At 57.6% G+C, this 12,919-nt stretch overlaps 5 protein-coding genes and 2 non-coding genes across 7 annotated transcripts; 4 read left to right on the plus strand and 3 right to left on the minus strand.

Annotated features, from left to right (window-relative positions):
- Positions 1-481: 481 nt before the first annotated feature.
- Positions 482-2,525, minus strand: BJ171DRAFT_433068 (cytochrome P450; the record flags this gene model as incomplete). Its single annotated transcript, XM_053107923.1, has 5 exons — positions 482-642; positions 797-1,247; positions 1,349-1,552; positions 1,739-1,862; positions 1,954-2,525. 5 exons carry the CDS (start codon positions 2,523-2,525, stop codon positions 482-484), a joined length of 1,512 nt encoding a protein of 503 aa, XP_052961862.1.
- Positions 2,526-3,104: 579 nt separating this feature from the next.
- On the plus strand, positions 3,105-3,932 carry BJ171DRAFT_538068 (uncharacterized protein). The gene has a single exon (XM_053112883.1). It carries the CDS (start codon positions 3,235-3,237, stop codon positions 3,739-3,741), a length of 507 nt encoding a protein of 168 aa, XP_052961863.1. The 5' UTR covers positions 3,105-3,234; the 3' UTR covers positions 3,742-3,932.
- Positions 3,933-4,134: 202 nt separating this feature from the next.
- BJ171DRAFT_t346 lies at positions 4,135-4,207 on the plus strand. Its single transcript has one exon. It is a non-coding gene; the product is annotated as a tRNA-Arg (tRNA).
- Positions 4,208-4,373: 166 nt separating this feature from the next.
- On the plus strand, positions 4,374-4,447 carry BJ171DRAFT_t347. The gene has a single exon. It is a non-coding gene; the product is annotated as a tRNA-Arg (tRNA).
- A 1,978-nt stretch (positions 4,448-6,425) lies between these two features.
- On the minus strand, positions 6,426-7,984 carry BJ171DRAFT_450496 (cleavage and polyadenylation specific factor 4). Its single transcript, XM_053108207.1, has 5 exons — positions 7,588-7,984; positions 7,238-7,386; positions 6,959-7,052; positions 6,728-6,842; positions 6,426-6,621 (listed from the first exon to the last, which is right to left on the minus strand). The coding sequence occupies exons 1-5, from the start codon at positions 7,851-7,853 to the stop codon at positions 6,523-6,525; spliced, it is 723 nt and encodes a 240-aa protein (XP_052961864.1). The 5' UTR covers positions 7,854-7,984; the 3' UTR covers positions 6,426-6,522.
- A 537-nt stretch (positions 7,985-8,521) lies between these two features.
- BJ171DRAFT_538072 (uncharacterized protein) lies at positions 8,522-9,903 on the minus strand. The gene has a single exon (XM_053112884.1). It carries the CDS (start codon positions 9,772-9,774, stop codon positions 8,551-8,553), a length of 1,224 nt encoding a protein of 407 aa, XP_052961865.1. The 5' UTR covers positions 9,775-9,903; the 3' UTR covers positions 8,522-8,550.
- A 1,621-nt stretch (positions 9,904-11,524) lies between these two features.
- On the plus strand, positions 11,525-12,807 carry BJ171DRAFT_590287 (uncharacterized protein; the record flags this gene model as incomplete). The annotated part of the gene is made up of 3 exons (XM_053114475.1): positions 11,525-11,839; positions 12,015-12,477; positions 12,569-12,807. 3 exons carry the CDS (start codon positions 11,525-11,527, stop codon positions 12,805-12,807), a joined length of 1,017 nt encoding a protein of 338 aa, XP_052961866.1.
- Positions 12,808-12,919: the final 112 nt, after the last annotated feature.

Consider the following 12,919-nt stretch of genomic DNA (forward strand, 5'->3'; position numbering starts at 1 on the left):
CATCTATCCTAAGAATCGGCAGCGAGCACCGACCCTTGGAATGAAAAGACTGCAGTCCGACCCATGGGTGGAGCGCTTCTCTCTGTCGCTGGCGCATTCGACTGGCTGCAATCCAATTCACACATCCTCCGGTTTCTCCTCTTGCCCCTCGCAACCTCTCGCAACCCCATCACCCGGCCTGTGCAGCACATGCAGAATCGGGTATTCAACACAGCACGGCTTTCATTCCATCAAACAAGGGTCGACACAAAGTGTTTCAAGGTGTAGTTCCCATGCCCGCTCATGACTACGAGGCTCTATCGTCCCCACAGTAGTCGGATTGATCAAGACCAGGACACTCTTGCAGGTCGCAACGGCATCATCGACTTGTGGGCCATCGTTCATGCGACTCTCTGCGCCGGATCAAACGCACAACATCCAAACGATGGCACTACTTGGCCATGGCCATTGCTCAGAGATGCTCAGAGATGCTCAGAGATGCTCAGAGATGCTCAAAGTCAATGAGCAGCCCGTTCTTCAGGCCATGAGTGACTGTCTGGATTGGCTCGATAACCTGGTTCGGTGTCATTGTGAAGTTGAAGTGTCGGAGAATGTTTGCCATGACGACCTTGATCTCGATCATTGCCATCTTTTGGCCGATACCTGCGTGAGGACAGCACAGGCGTTAATCGACCGTCGGCGACCAGTCGCTCGATCGGGCTGGGTGGCTCGATCGGGCTCTTATCCTCTGAGCAAAGGATGCAACGTCGACCGTCCGGCCCACCCGACAACACAGCCCTCGAGCAATGGTACTCACAATTGTGCTGGCCGTCACCAAAGGGCAAGAAGCTGCCAGGAACAATTTCGTCCTCAAGGAACCTCTCGGGGCGATACTCCTCAGGACTCTTCCAGTACAGTTCGCTGCGATGAAGAGCCTCGATCTCGACCACCAATCGGGCACCCGGAGGAAACGTGCGGCCCAGGACGGTCACCGGCTCCGTGGCGATCCGGCCAAGCATACAGACGATTGGGTGAAGGCGGAAGGTTTCCTTGACGCAGGCGTCCAGGTATATGAGGGACGAAATGTCCTCCCACGAAAGCGGCCGGTCATTGCCAAGGACCTCGCGGAGCTCCTGACGGATCCGGTCGCAGATGTGTGGCCTCTGGCAAAGATCGTATAGCATCCAGGTCAAAGTGTTGGTCGTGGTTTCGTGACCAGCAAAGTAGAAGCCAAAGACTTCGTCCATGATCTCGTCATCGCTGAATTTCTGCGTGGCAGAGTACGGATAAGCGCAAACGAACAGAGTGTGAGTATCATTGGCGCACCGCCGCCCCCTCCCCTCATAGCAGAGCCGGTTCATTAACCAACCTCCGACTTGGTGCCTTGGCCGACGAGAAGACGATCGAGGAGATCCATGTCCTTCTCGTCCTTGGTCTCGGAAGAGTCGATGGCCCGCTTCTTGGACTCGATGATCTCCCTCAGGAACTCCCGGATCGGGGAGGCGATTCTTTCGACGTCGGCATGGCCGTATCCTCTGAGGCTCCAGAGGGGTTTGATGGGGTCCTCGATCCTCTGATCAGGGCGCGGATGGAGGACAACGCAGTCATTGATTATTAGTAAAATGGGTCCAAAGAGCAAGGGAGAACACACCCACAAAGCAATCAGATGCTCGAGACTTGCTGGTCAAGCGGCGTGAGAAGAGACGTGAGAACGCGTATGCAGTCCGGTAATGAACAGGCTGCAACTACCGATGCTAACCTTGACGATGACAGTCTCCATTTCGTTGATCAATTGCCCGACACGGACAAGCTTTGGGTTCTTGGCCTTCTCGTCCACCATGGACAGCACCGAGTTGAAGTTCTCGGAGAAGGCCACCTTGCCGCTGCGTCGTCATGGAGCGAGTTTCACACAGATCAGGAAATGGATGCAGCAGCAGGATCTGTGTCGGCGGTCACTGATCAAGCGGGACTCACATCACATCGATGGTCAACATTTGGAAGATATCAAAGACGTTCAGCGACCGCTTGTCTTGGATACTGGATCGAACAGCGGCCTCTAGATGGACAACAATCTCGGCAGTGGCCTCAAAGACTCGCTTGAGATGCGTGGGACTGAAGGCCGGCTGCAAGCTTTTGCGATGTCGTTTCCACGCCGCGTCGCCTTGGGCAGTGGAAAGAAGAAAGAGGCTTTTGGCAGAGAAGCCCTCGAATATAGAGAGGACTCGCTCGTCTCGAACCAAAGCCGCAGGCGTATTGAGGATGCGCTTGGCCGACGGCGCATCGACAACGATCACCAAGGTCATGCCCATTATGGTGACCTCAAAGATCGAACCATATATCTGGCTCTGCTCGTAAAAGTAGGTGTGTGTCTGGAGCTTTTGGCGGTAGGGCCGAATGTCCAGCAACGAGCCGATAACGGGATATCCCTTGGGGCCGGGCAGGCCATATCGGGCGCCAGCGAACGAGCTGAGAACCAAAGCGGCCGAGGCAAGGGCCGCTCCGGTGAGCAGATACGAGGGCGGGATGCGAGGTAGCTCGAGCAACATCAAGCCGGTGATTCTTTTACTAGGTAGTAGTAGTAGCGAGGAAGGGAGAGTAGATGCTCGTAGATGAGGGAGAGGAAGGCGGGCGGACGGAAGGCCTGAAGGGACGGAAGTGCGGAGGGAGCAGTGGTGCTGCGGGCATGGGATTCTGGCGGCGAAAGGGATCATGCCCGGCCGGGATCTCGACCACCCGAACGAGCTCCGCGCCGATCGTCTCCCGGTCAACAGAACCGTTTAGGGGTTGTGGATCAACCTGGTCGAACTCCGAGACATGAAATCCACAGGAGTGCGGCTGGGATAGCAAGGTCGAGAGACAGGGAGGAGCTCTGGCGAACCGTGGGAGGAGTGCTGGGGAGGGATGGGGGTGGTGCGGATCGCAATTCTGGTGCATCGGATCCGTCAGGAAGAGGCCCGCAATAACGAAAAAGTGCGGTAGACACAGCCGATGTGATCGATACGACCGATGCGGCAAATGGAATCGAAATGCAGGTGCATGATTTGTGGGAACAACCCGATGAGGGCGATTCAAGGTATCGCTGCGGGGGACTTGGAACTCAGAGAACCACACGATGCAGTCGACTCCATTCGATCTACAAACAGTTTGGATACTACTTTCCGGTGACCATCGCGGGCAGTTCGCAGGGTGTCGGATCGATCCGGACGGACATATCCATCGTCATGTGCGTCTGCTGGAGCACGGAGTGTCCACGAGATGAATTGCATTCGACAAGGGGCTTGGATTGCTCGCGGGTGTGTGCCAGAGCCATTCGTGGGCGACATCAACGTCGAGCAGCCTGATTTCGGCGCTGGTATGATGCTGCGGATGAGCGAGTGTGAGCGATGCGGATGGGTAATGCGGTGGCCATACGATTCATGGTTGCGAACATTTCGCATATGCGGCCCAAAAGCCTCGTTTGGGCATGTCGCACTGGTGCAACAGCGGTGGGGTGTGGTCTTGCCAGGGTTGGATTGGCTTGGCTTGGCTTGGGTCGGTCTGGTCTGGTTGCTCTGCTCTGCTCTGGTCTGGTCTGGTCTGCTCTGGTCCGATGTCCTTCGGGGATCTGCCCTTCTGCCCATCAAGCAAGGGGCGTCGCTGTCTCAATCGCTCGCCGGTATGTTCGCCACACTGCTCGTTTGCTGGCAGAAGCATAGACGATATGGTGCAGGACAAGCGGGCCGCCTCGGGCGGAATCTGTCTCCTGTGCCAATGCCGGTTTGAAGTCTCACTCTGCATCTGCCGCTCGGCTTGGTCTCATGCAAGTCCAAGACTCTTGGGATCGAAGACTCTTGGGATCGAAGACTTGCAGTCGACTCGGTGCCCTCCTGGTACGCCTGCAAGCCAGTGGGTCCAGAACGGCCAACTGCAGGTGAGCGAAGGCAACGCCCATCGCCGAGCTGCGGCAGTGGATCATGCCTGACAGTGTCTAGTCCCCCGCCGGACTCCTGCTCGACTCCTGTTTGACTCCTGCTCGACTCCTGCTCGACTCCTGCTCGACTCCTGCTCGACTCCTGCTCGACTCTCGCTCGACTCGCAGTTCCGGGTGGCTTGGTGTCGAATGAGCAGCATATTAGGGGATATACTCCTGAGACGTGGCCTCCCACTCGACAAATCGGCCGCATGGCCAAATGGATAAGGCGCTTGACTACGAATCAAGAGATTCCAGGTTCGACCCCTGGTGTGGTCGCTTCTTTTTTCGACATGCGCTCTGTTTCCCGAAGCCAACGCATTCCGGCCTGGCATCTCGCAATTTTGTACGGGACAGATTCAGAGACTCGCGCATATTGTCGAGTGCTCGCCAGACTTTGCCACTCCATGATGCTGTGGTGCAATGGAAACGCCACTGCCATGCCGCCCGCGTGGCGCAATTGGATAGCGCATTGGACTTCTAATCCAAAGGCTGCGGGTTCGACCCCCGCCGTGGGTGTTTTTGCTTTTTTGCTCTCACTCTCTGCGTTTGTTCTCCCATGAATGTTCTCACGCCCCGGGCGGCAAACTGATCCGCACGCTGCTCTCAGAGCACCGGCGTGCATCTTCTGCGTTTACACCCCTGATTTGCGCCTCCGATTCAACGTAAGGTTTGTCTGCTCAGATCCGCCGCAACCCCCATTCGTATGTGAATCGGCTCCGCCAATCAGTCTCAGTCCCCGGAGCCTCATGCGCTCTGGTCCGCTCGTCTTCCTCCTTCCCTGCCACGTTTCTCCCGTATTCACGTCCAAACGAATTCTCTCGCCGCCAGAAATCGTTGCCGCTTGTCCACGTTGAGTTTGCAGCAAAGTCAATCCTCCCGACCACACATCCAATACGCTGTCGGCAGCTGCTTGCACATTCACACTCGCCTTTCAGGAAATTTCCCCACCTACTCCATCTCGTTAGAATCTTCTCGAACGATCCATCAAAAAAAAAGTGAGGGATGTAGGTTCAAGTGTGCTGCAGGGCCACAGAGAATGTACCTCCCGCCTATTCCCGCCCCATGCCTCAGATGCCGATATAAAAGAGCTCCTTGTCGCTGCACTTGAGCCCCGTGTGCTCCGAGTCTTACATCCGCTGTTCTGCACATTCACAAGCCACCTCAAAACACACGCCTATATCGCCAATATGACCAAAGTATGTTTCTTGTGAAGTGGTAGCACCTTCGCACGCCCCCCTTCCAACCCCGTTGCTGTCGTGCCGATGAACATTGAACCTCACCACCACGCGCATTTGACTATCGCAGGTTAAGGAGGCCGAGAACCAGCTCACCGCCATCATCGATCAGCTCAAGCAGCTCCAAGCCAAGGGCAACTTTTCTGGTGATGATGGTCCGTGAGCTCCGTCCCATCTTGCCGGACTATTGTTGCGAGAGAATGGAATGGAATGGAATGGATGGGAATGGGAGGGAAGGGACTGGTGAGAGGAGGCAGAGTGTCCATATGGACCGCTGTCATTCTCCAACCCGCCGTTCCCAGCAGCAAGTTTGCACCGCGCATTCACAGACACTCCCTGCATATTGCGCTTATCAAAGCGGACAAGGCCGAGCATTTGATGCTCAGTCACTTGCTACTCACATCATGCTCACGGTGCAATTCTGCCTCTCCGCCTCCGCCGAAACCACACAACCAGTCGCCAGGATCCAGGACCGTCTCCATGTCATCGACGAACAGGTGAGGGCACTTGGTGCAGGTTGGGTCGCCCGGATTCATGGCCTCGATTCTGGGCATGTGCATTTCATAGAGTATCTCGTATCTCGTATCGAATGGGTTACTGAGCTCACGGAGGACGCAGAGACTAATACGAATCTCGGTGCACTCGCATATCGGTTACAGTGGGACGATGGTGCCGTTCGCGGTAAGTCCGGGATGATGCACCCACTGAGGCTCTCATGAAACTACCCCAAGGCCATGCGCTGCAAGGAGGATCTTGATCGCGTCTGATGCCCCCGATTTTCTATCACAATCACTCTAGAAGACGACGGCGTTATTTCTGAAGGCCAAGCCCTTGTGTAAGTCTCTGCTAGAGCGTCCCCCCCACAGCCCCTGCTCCTGCACGCCCCTGCTCCTCCATGGCCGCAGACACTAACGACCGATTCATGTGTGCGTTCCTCTACCATCACACTTCCGCAGGAGCGATTTGATCTCCAACGCCCACGACCTCATTGCCGACCTCTTGGACTCTATTGAGGTCGAATAAGCCCCCCCCCGTCCCACAAGCCGGCATCGCGCCGATAAATCGTGCTTGAGGTCGGGGACGATCATGTGTGTGCACTTCTGACTCTGTTGTGTTTTATGCGAAAACCCCCCACCCGATTCAACCAAACCACACATGATGATTCTGTCTCGACCCAGCCATGCATGCATATCCTGGCGCGGTGCCTGCTGCCACGAGCGACGGACTGGCCAGGTCGTTTGGACGGAAATGGAAGAGGAATTTGGATATATTTCAAACAAAGGATACATGGATATGACATTTGTGCCCTCCGTGTCGGCTGCCTTCGCACAACGAAGAGGGCGTGGCCACTTTGAACTATGAGACAGTCGGAATGGGTCGACCGACGTTCGACTCGGTCCGTCGGTTGGCTTGCGGCTTCCGGCAGCTGTTGGCATAGTGGCCCTTTTCGCCACACTGCCGACGAGATGAAAATATGGCTGTTAGTCCACACGAATTGCGAACGAAGGAGGAGGATAGTGCGTGGTCGCGGTGCATGGCGTCCGCGCTGCCAGAAACATACCCGGAAGCAAACCAGATCCTCCCTCGATCGTCCTGGGGGGCGTCCAGGTCCTCCCTTGCCGTCGTGCCCGTCTTGATCCGGGCGATCGTTCATATTCGGCAGCTCGTACTTGGGACTGGGAATCAACATGAGGGTTCGTGAGCAAGAAATGCCATCAGCAGCAGGCCCGCGTACGGATGAAGGGCTGCGATCAGATTGATACACTATCGGAATTGATTGCTGGGCACTTACTGGCCGAGCGCGCAGTCGGGTCCCTTGGGGCAGAATCCAGTCAGATAGAGTGGGCAGATCGCCTTTCGGACGTGCTTGTGTCGACACTTGGCACCTGGCAGCGGCGAGAACGGGGCAGGATGAGGTGAGCACGACGGCCATCGTAGCTGCCCGCCTCGACCAGATCAACCGCATATATCACAAAGCACACGCACGGAGCCGGGCCGGAGGGAGAATGCGGCAATCCGGAACGAGCCCTGCGCGGGTTTCAAAGGGGACGGCGAGCGCACCACCACCTACCATGCTTGCAAAAGCCTCGATCGTACCACGGACAGTCCTTCATCTTGGAAGCGGGATCGACGTGGAGATACATGCACTCGGGATTCGAGCACTCGCCATACTTGGTGAAGAACCAGCACTCGGGCATCTTCTTGAGGTTGTACTCGTGCCTGGAGAAGCGCGATGACGGGATGGGATGGGATGGGATGGGATGAGAGCAGGCGAGGGTCAGTCCACATCGATCGACAAGCAATTCGCCGCCCTTATCGATATCGGCAGCGATTAAATACAAACACTATGGGATTTGATTTCAAGCGCTCGTGCAAGGCAGCTTGCCTTTGGACGGCCGCGGGCAAACACCAGCTACTTACAGGAACTCGCACATATCGCCCTTCTTGCACAGGCCACGCAGCCAGTGCTTGCAGACAACGGATCGGTCCGGCCTTGCATGCTTGAGCGGACAGGCGAGGCCTCTCGGGCAGTTGCCCCGCTGGAACGCTTTGCAGATCTCGGTTGGAACGGGGCGATCGATGAACGGCAGGATGTCGGGCGATCGGATGAACTCCTCAAACTCAAAGTGGCAGATGGCCGGGTCGACGGTTGTCAGGTATTCGTACGAGGTCTCGAGCAAGGTCATTGTGGATGCGGGCTCTGGCGTATCAACCACGGAGTGCGGTTGATGCGGTTGATGCGGTTGATACGATGGATGTGATGTCGATGATGCAAAGATGCGATGGATGCGATGGTGATCCAAAGCCGATGGAGTTGTGATGGATGTGGTTGACATTGAGCCGCGGCGATCTGATTTGTCAGTGCCCCGGATCGAGGGTGGATCGACCCGAGAACTTCTTGGCTCGAGCCGAGCCGCCCTGGTTTTTGGTCATGGACTTGATATGTTGTTACCCAATATCATCGCACTGGCCATGACTATTCTGTGATGGGGTGCTTCGCCCTCTTCCATAGCCTGAGAAGATTTGCCTCCATATTCAGTGTGCCCAAGAGCACCATTCGCCGCTGGCACTCCGAGACCAGTGCAGCCAGGAGACTCTCGGACCACTTGGATCGGGATCGACCCTGGTGTGGGATCGATCTTCACCGCTGTCGTTCGAGTACCCATCCGACCAAGTGCCGGTGATGAACTCCTTCGCGGGCGATCAGATCCGCTCTCTCAGGTACAACGCAGTCATAGCGGCGGTGGGCAAGCCATAATACTGACTCCCGCTCCCACCGTTGCCCATCGCATTGATGCCAGACTTGTACCAATACCAGGATCAGCCCCACCACCTGGACAGAATCGCGCCTGTATCCATAGAACCCGGTGTATTGCTTCTCGCTCAGGCCTCCTGGATGATGGCCTTGATCGACTCGACCAAGCGAGGATCGGTGTCGGGGCACTTTTGGTAAATCTCCAGGGCCTCGCGGTAGAGCGATGTGGCCTCGGCCTCGCCCTCGGAGCCGTGCTGATCCACGGCGGCGGCCATAAAGTAGAGGTCGTTCCCGACATCGAGGTGGTAGCGGGTGCCGTGGACGGCAATGTGGATGTCCCGGGCCTCCTTGTAGCAGCGGATGGCTTCATCAAACTCAAACAGGGCGTGATGGCATTGGCCGATGCGGTAGAGGTTCAGAGCAACATCCAGATTCTCGCGCGAGGCCAGCACCTCGGTATAGGTGTCCATCGACTCCTTGAAGTACTTCATGGCCTCCTGCGTCTCAAAGGCATACAGGCATGCGAGGCCCATGCTCCGAAGGGTCTCGGCAACGTCGGCGTGCGGTGCGGACTGGTGCGCCGCCTGGTAGTAGCCAAGAGCCTCCTTGTACTGCTTCAGTGCCTCGACGTGCTTCTGCTGCTGCAGATACAGATGGCCGATGCTTCGGGTGACTTGCGCAACATTGGTGTGGTTGCGAGTTCCATGGATCCGGACAAAGGTGTCCAGGGCCTCGCGGTGCAGAGCCAGGGCCTGCTCGAACTGGGTGTGGAGACGTTCGGCATGGATGGTCGCAGTGTTGGTCTGGGCCGTGGCGACGAAGAGCTCCAGGTCGTCCTTCTTGTCTTCCTCGATGGCCGCGAGAGAGCGGTTGATCTGAATTGATTCGTGATAGAACTGGATGGCCTGCTCGTAGCGTCCATCGGCGTCGGCAACGTTGCCGAGATTGATCAGGGTGGCCGAGACATCGGTGTGGCTCCGGGTGCCGTGTCGCTCGACATAGGCCGCCAGAGCCTCGTTGTAGCGAGCCGCCGCTTCGTCGTAGTTGCCCGAGTCCAGCGCCTGCTTTCCGAGTCGCTTCAGTTTGACGATCGGGTCTGCAGAGCCCTCTTCGGGCTGTCCAGCCCTGACGTGGGCGTCGTCGCCTGCTGGGACCGAGGCAAAGAGTCGATGGGACACCATCGGCAGCATTGGCAGCATTGGCAGCATCCGAGCCGGCTGAACGGCACTGGTCACTGCGAGACGACCGAGCTGATGCTGCCGATAAAACCAGCAGACACGGCCGGCAGCGCTGGTCGTGGTGCGCCCAAGTGGCTGGCGCAGGAGACTCGAGACGACGATCCGTGATGCCATTGGGATGCGGGGTTTGCGGGTAGGTGGGAGCTCGCTGGGATGGAAAGCGATACGACCGGAAGATCGGCAGACGCTTGGGGGAGATCGTAGAACGGGCACCCGAGATGATGGGCAGAGCAGATCTCCGCACGAGCGCAAATCGGATCTTGGTTTTGGGGACAGCGGACCTTGATGCCAGGCCACCGAGAGGCGCTCCGCGAGGGAATCGACCTCTGGCTGCCGCGAATACGGATTGCAAAGACAACACAAGTCAACCCGGCGGACTCATCAGATGCACAGACGAACAGGTATCGAGGAAGGCAGCAGCACCACGAAGGATGGTGGATATGTTCACATTGGCAAACCCGCGATGATGGATGCCGGGTCCGAGTGAGCGCTTGGTGTTGTAACTTCCCGCATTACATCCAAGTATTACATCCAAGTATTACATCCAAGTATTGCGTTCAGAGTATCAAGTCTAATGATATCAAGTTTAGCGTTATCAAGTTTAGCGATTTCACCCAATAACAGCACTCGAACATGTCGACTGGGGAGTCCCATCGCTGCGCTGACAGAGCAGCTTTCTCAGCCCGCCCCTTTCGCCCGCACAGCATCTCCGGCCCAGTCTACCAAAGCCAGCGCTGCTGTGGACGGCGCGGATATCGCATTACGATACGGATATCACCCTATAGTGCGGATATTACATTACGATACGGATATCACACTATGGTGCGGATATCGCATTACGGCAGCGGTGTGGCCCTTTCCGTTTCATCACCGACGCCACTTGTTTGCGGCCGCAGCGGGCTCGTTGCCGACGCCGGCCATTTCGTCGCCGTTGCTGGTTCGTCTTGCCCCCCGATGGTCATGCGCTGGTGCTCGCTCCACCGCAGCCATGGGCCGGGACCATCATGAGACCTGCCCCGGTCAGAGGGCTGGTGCCGTCTTTTCTCTGTTGCCCATGTGCTTGAGCCCTCCTTGCGCCGCTGTGCGGCACTCAGAATCGAAGGCGGTGGCATCTCGGCTGGCTCTGCGGGTGCTCGCAGTCCAACTGCAAGACGGCGCACCTCTGGGCTTCTCGGGTCACAGCCCGCGGCTTCTGAGCGCATGACCCTTGGCCCCGAATCCTTCCCTCTTCTCCCCTCGTGCGGGTCGGCACATTCCCCGGAAAGCATCGCATGTTCGTCGAGTATTGCTGCACTTTCGCTGCTGCAGACACGCCTGGCTGGGCAAAAGAAAGGCTTGGATCACCAGGCTCAGCCGCCCCGGGGAAAACATCCAGCGGCCGAGAGCACCTGGTCTGGAGGCGCTCTGGCCCACCCTTTCTCCCAGGATCGGGGCTGGCAGACAAGCATACAGGCACTCGCTTGCCATGCAGGTGGCAGTCGTCCGGCGTGAGCGCATGTCCATGCATTCCTGCTTACCGCTGCAAAACGGAAGCAAACAGGCAGATGTATTCGCTCAACCCCACACCCACTTCCATATCCACCATGTCCCACTCCCACGGCCCCATTCTCCTCATCGCCGTCGGTGCAGTTCCCACGCACGGCATCCCCACACTTGCTCTGGCTGTCTCTCACTTCCGGCTCGGAAGCACCGCCAACCTGCTGATGCCATCCGACCGATCTCTGGAATATAAAAGGGCCTCGTATCTCGCTACTTCTGGGCCTCACCACCGGCACACCCGACTCCCGCTCAGAACCAGCCTTCTAGCCTCCGACCTCTTCTCCCTCCCCTCCTTCTCTCGCTCATCTTGTTCTGCTCTACCACCATGCTCGTCAACCTCGGCTTTGCTCTGACCGCCCTCCTCGCCCTCTCCGGAGCCATCGAGGCTGCTTCCGTCTCCAAGGGCGGCAAGTGGGACAAGTACCGCAAGTCGCTCGACAAGGTCCTCGGCTCTGCCGAGAACACGGCCAGCATGTCCAAGGACGCCAAGACCATGTTCCAGGCCCATGTCACCCAGCGCAAGGACCCCGCCTTCAAGAAGCTCGTCAAGAAGGTCAAGAAGCACCCCAAGGCCAAGAAGAACAAGGCCGGCTTCACCATGACCGATGACAACATCGAGTCCCTGGCCACCGATGTCTTTGTAAGTGTCAAACAGTGTGCTGATCCGATCTGTCTGCATCCGGCAGCCGATGGCAGCTTGTAGTCGTTGCGGCTGGATTGCAGATCGTGCATCAAGGTACTCTGCACAAACGCCATCCATGTTCATCACACTCTGGTCATTGCCAGCACTGACTCTGATGCTTCTTGGCATACAGGGCAGCAACGCCTCTGATGTCCACACCGCTGCCGTCCGAGCTGCCATGCTCCCCGACTCGTGGGATTCCCGCGACAAGAACTGGGTCTCCTCAGTCAAGGACCAGGGCCAGTGCGGCAGCTGCGTTGCCTTCTCCTCGGCTGCCACCGTCGAGAGCACCTTCCTCAGCCAGACCGGCAACAGCATCGAGGTCTCGACCGCCGACATCTTTTTCTGCCTTGCTGCTGGCCAGGCTCAGTGCAGCACCGGCTGGCAGCCCAAATCGGCTGCCGATGCCATCTCCCAGAACGGCGTCGTTGGAGCCGACTGCTTCCCTTACACCGCGGGTAACGGCCAGGACCAACAGTGCAACGACAGCAGCTGCCAGCGCACTGGTGGTCTGTCTGAAGCCTCGTTCGGCAGCGTCGACGAGATCAAGCAGCACATCATGACCTACGGCGCCGTCTTTACTGGCTTCACTGTCTGTGAGTACTCGACCGACCGACCGAGCAGGATTCTGCATTCAACTGGATGGACATGGCACTAACTCACCACACTCTCCCTTGCCCCCAACAGACCAAGACTTTATGAACTGCTGCACCAACAACCAGATCTACATGCAGCAGTCCGACCAGCAGGAGGGCGGCCACGCCGTCTCGATTGTTGGCTGGGATGAGAGCAAGCAGGCCTGGCTCTGCAAGAACTCCTGGACCACCACCTGGGGCACTGACGGCTTCTTCTGGATCGGCTACGGCCAGGCCGGCATTGGCTCGACCGACCAGACCTATGGCTTCACCACCTCTGGCGGCAACTAAGCATCAGCTTCGTCTCTGGAAGACGTGCCCACTGCTTGTGTCTGTATGCTTCATTCCATCTTCCCTCGCTAACGGTCGGTCTGTCGCCGGTCACTCGACAACCTGACTCGTA

The sequence above is a fragment of the Polychytrium aggregatum genome (assembly GCF_025602895.1).
Source record: "Polychytrium aggregatum strain JEL109 chromosome Unknown BJ171scaffold_114, whole genome shotgun sequence".
Lineage (NCBI taxonomy): Eukaryota > Fungi > Chytridiomycota > Chytridiomycetes > Polychytriales > Polychytrium > Polychytrium aggregatum.

Excerpts from the sequence above, each read along its gene's own strand:
- BJ171DRAFT_538068 (XM_053112883.1), top strand. The coding sequence starts at position 3,235 with ATGAATTGCATTCGACAAGGGGCTTGGATTGCTCGCGGGTGTGTGCCA.
- BJ171DRAFT_450496 (XM_053108207.1), bottom strand. The coding sequence starts at position 7,853 with ATGACCTTGCTCGAGACCTCGTACGAATACCTGACAACCGTCGACCCG. Across the intron at positions 7,053-7,237 it reads TCGAGGCTTTTGCAAGCATG|GTGCCAAGTGTCGACACAAG; the intron begins GTAGGTGGTGGT and ends CGCCGCTGCCAG. Across the intron at positions 6,622-6,727 it reads AGGATCTGGTTTGCTTCCGG|TGTGGCGAAAAGGGCCACTA; the intron begins GTATGTTTCTGG and ends TCTCGTCGGCAG.
- BJ171DRAFT_538072 (XM_053112884.1), bottom strand. The coding sequence starts at position 9,774 with ATGGCATCACGGATCGTCGTCTCGAGTCTCCTGCGCCAGCCACTTGGG.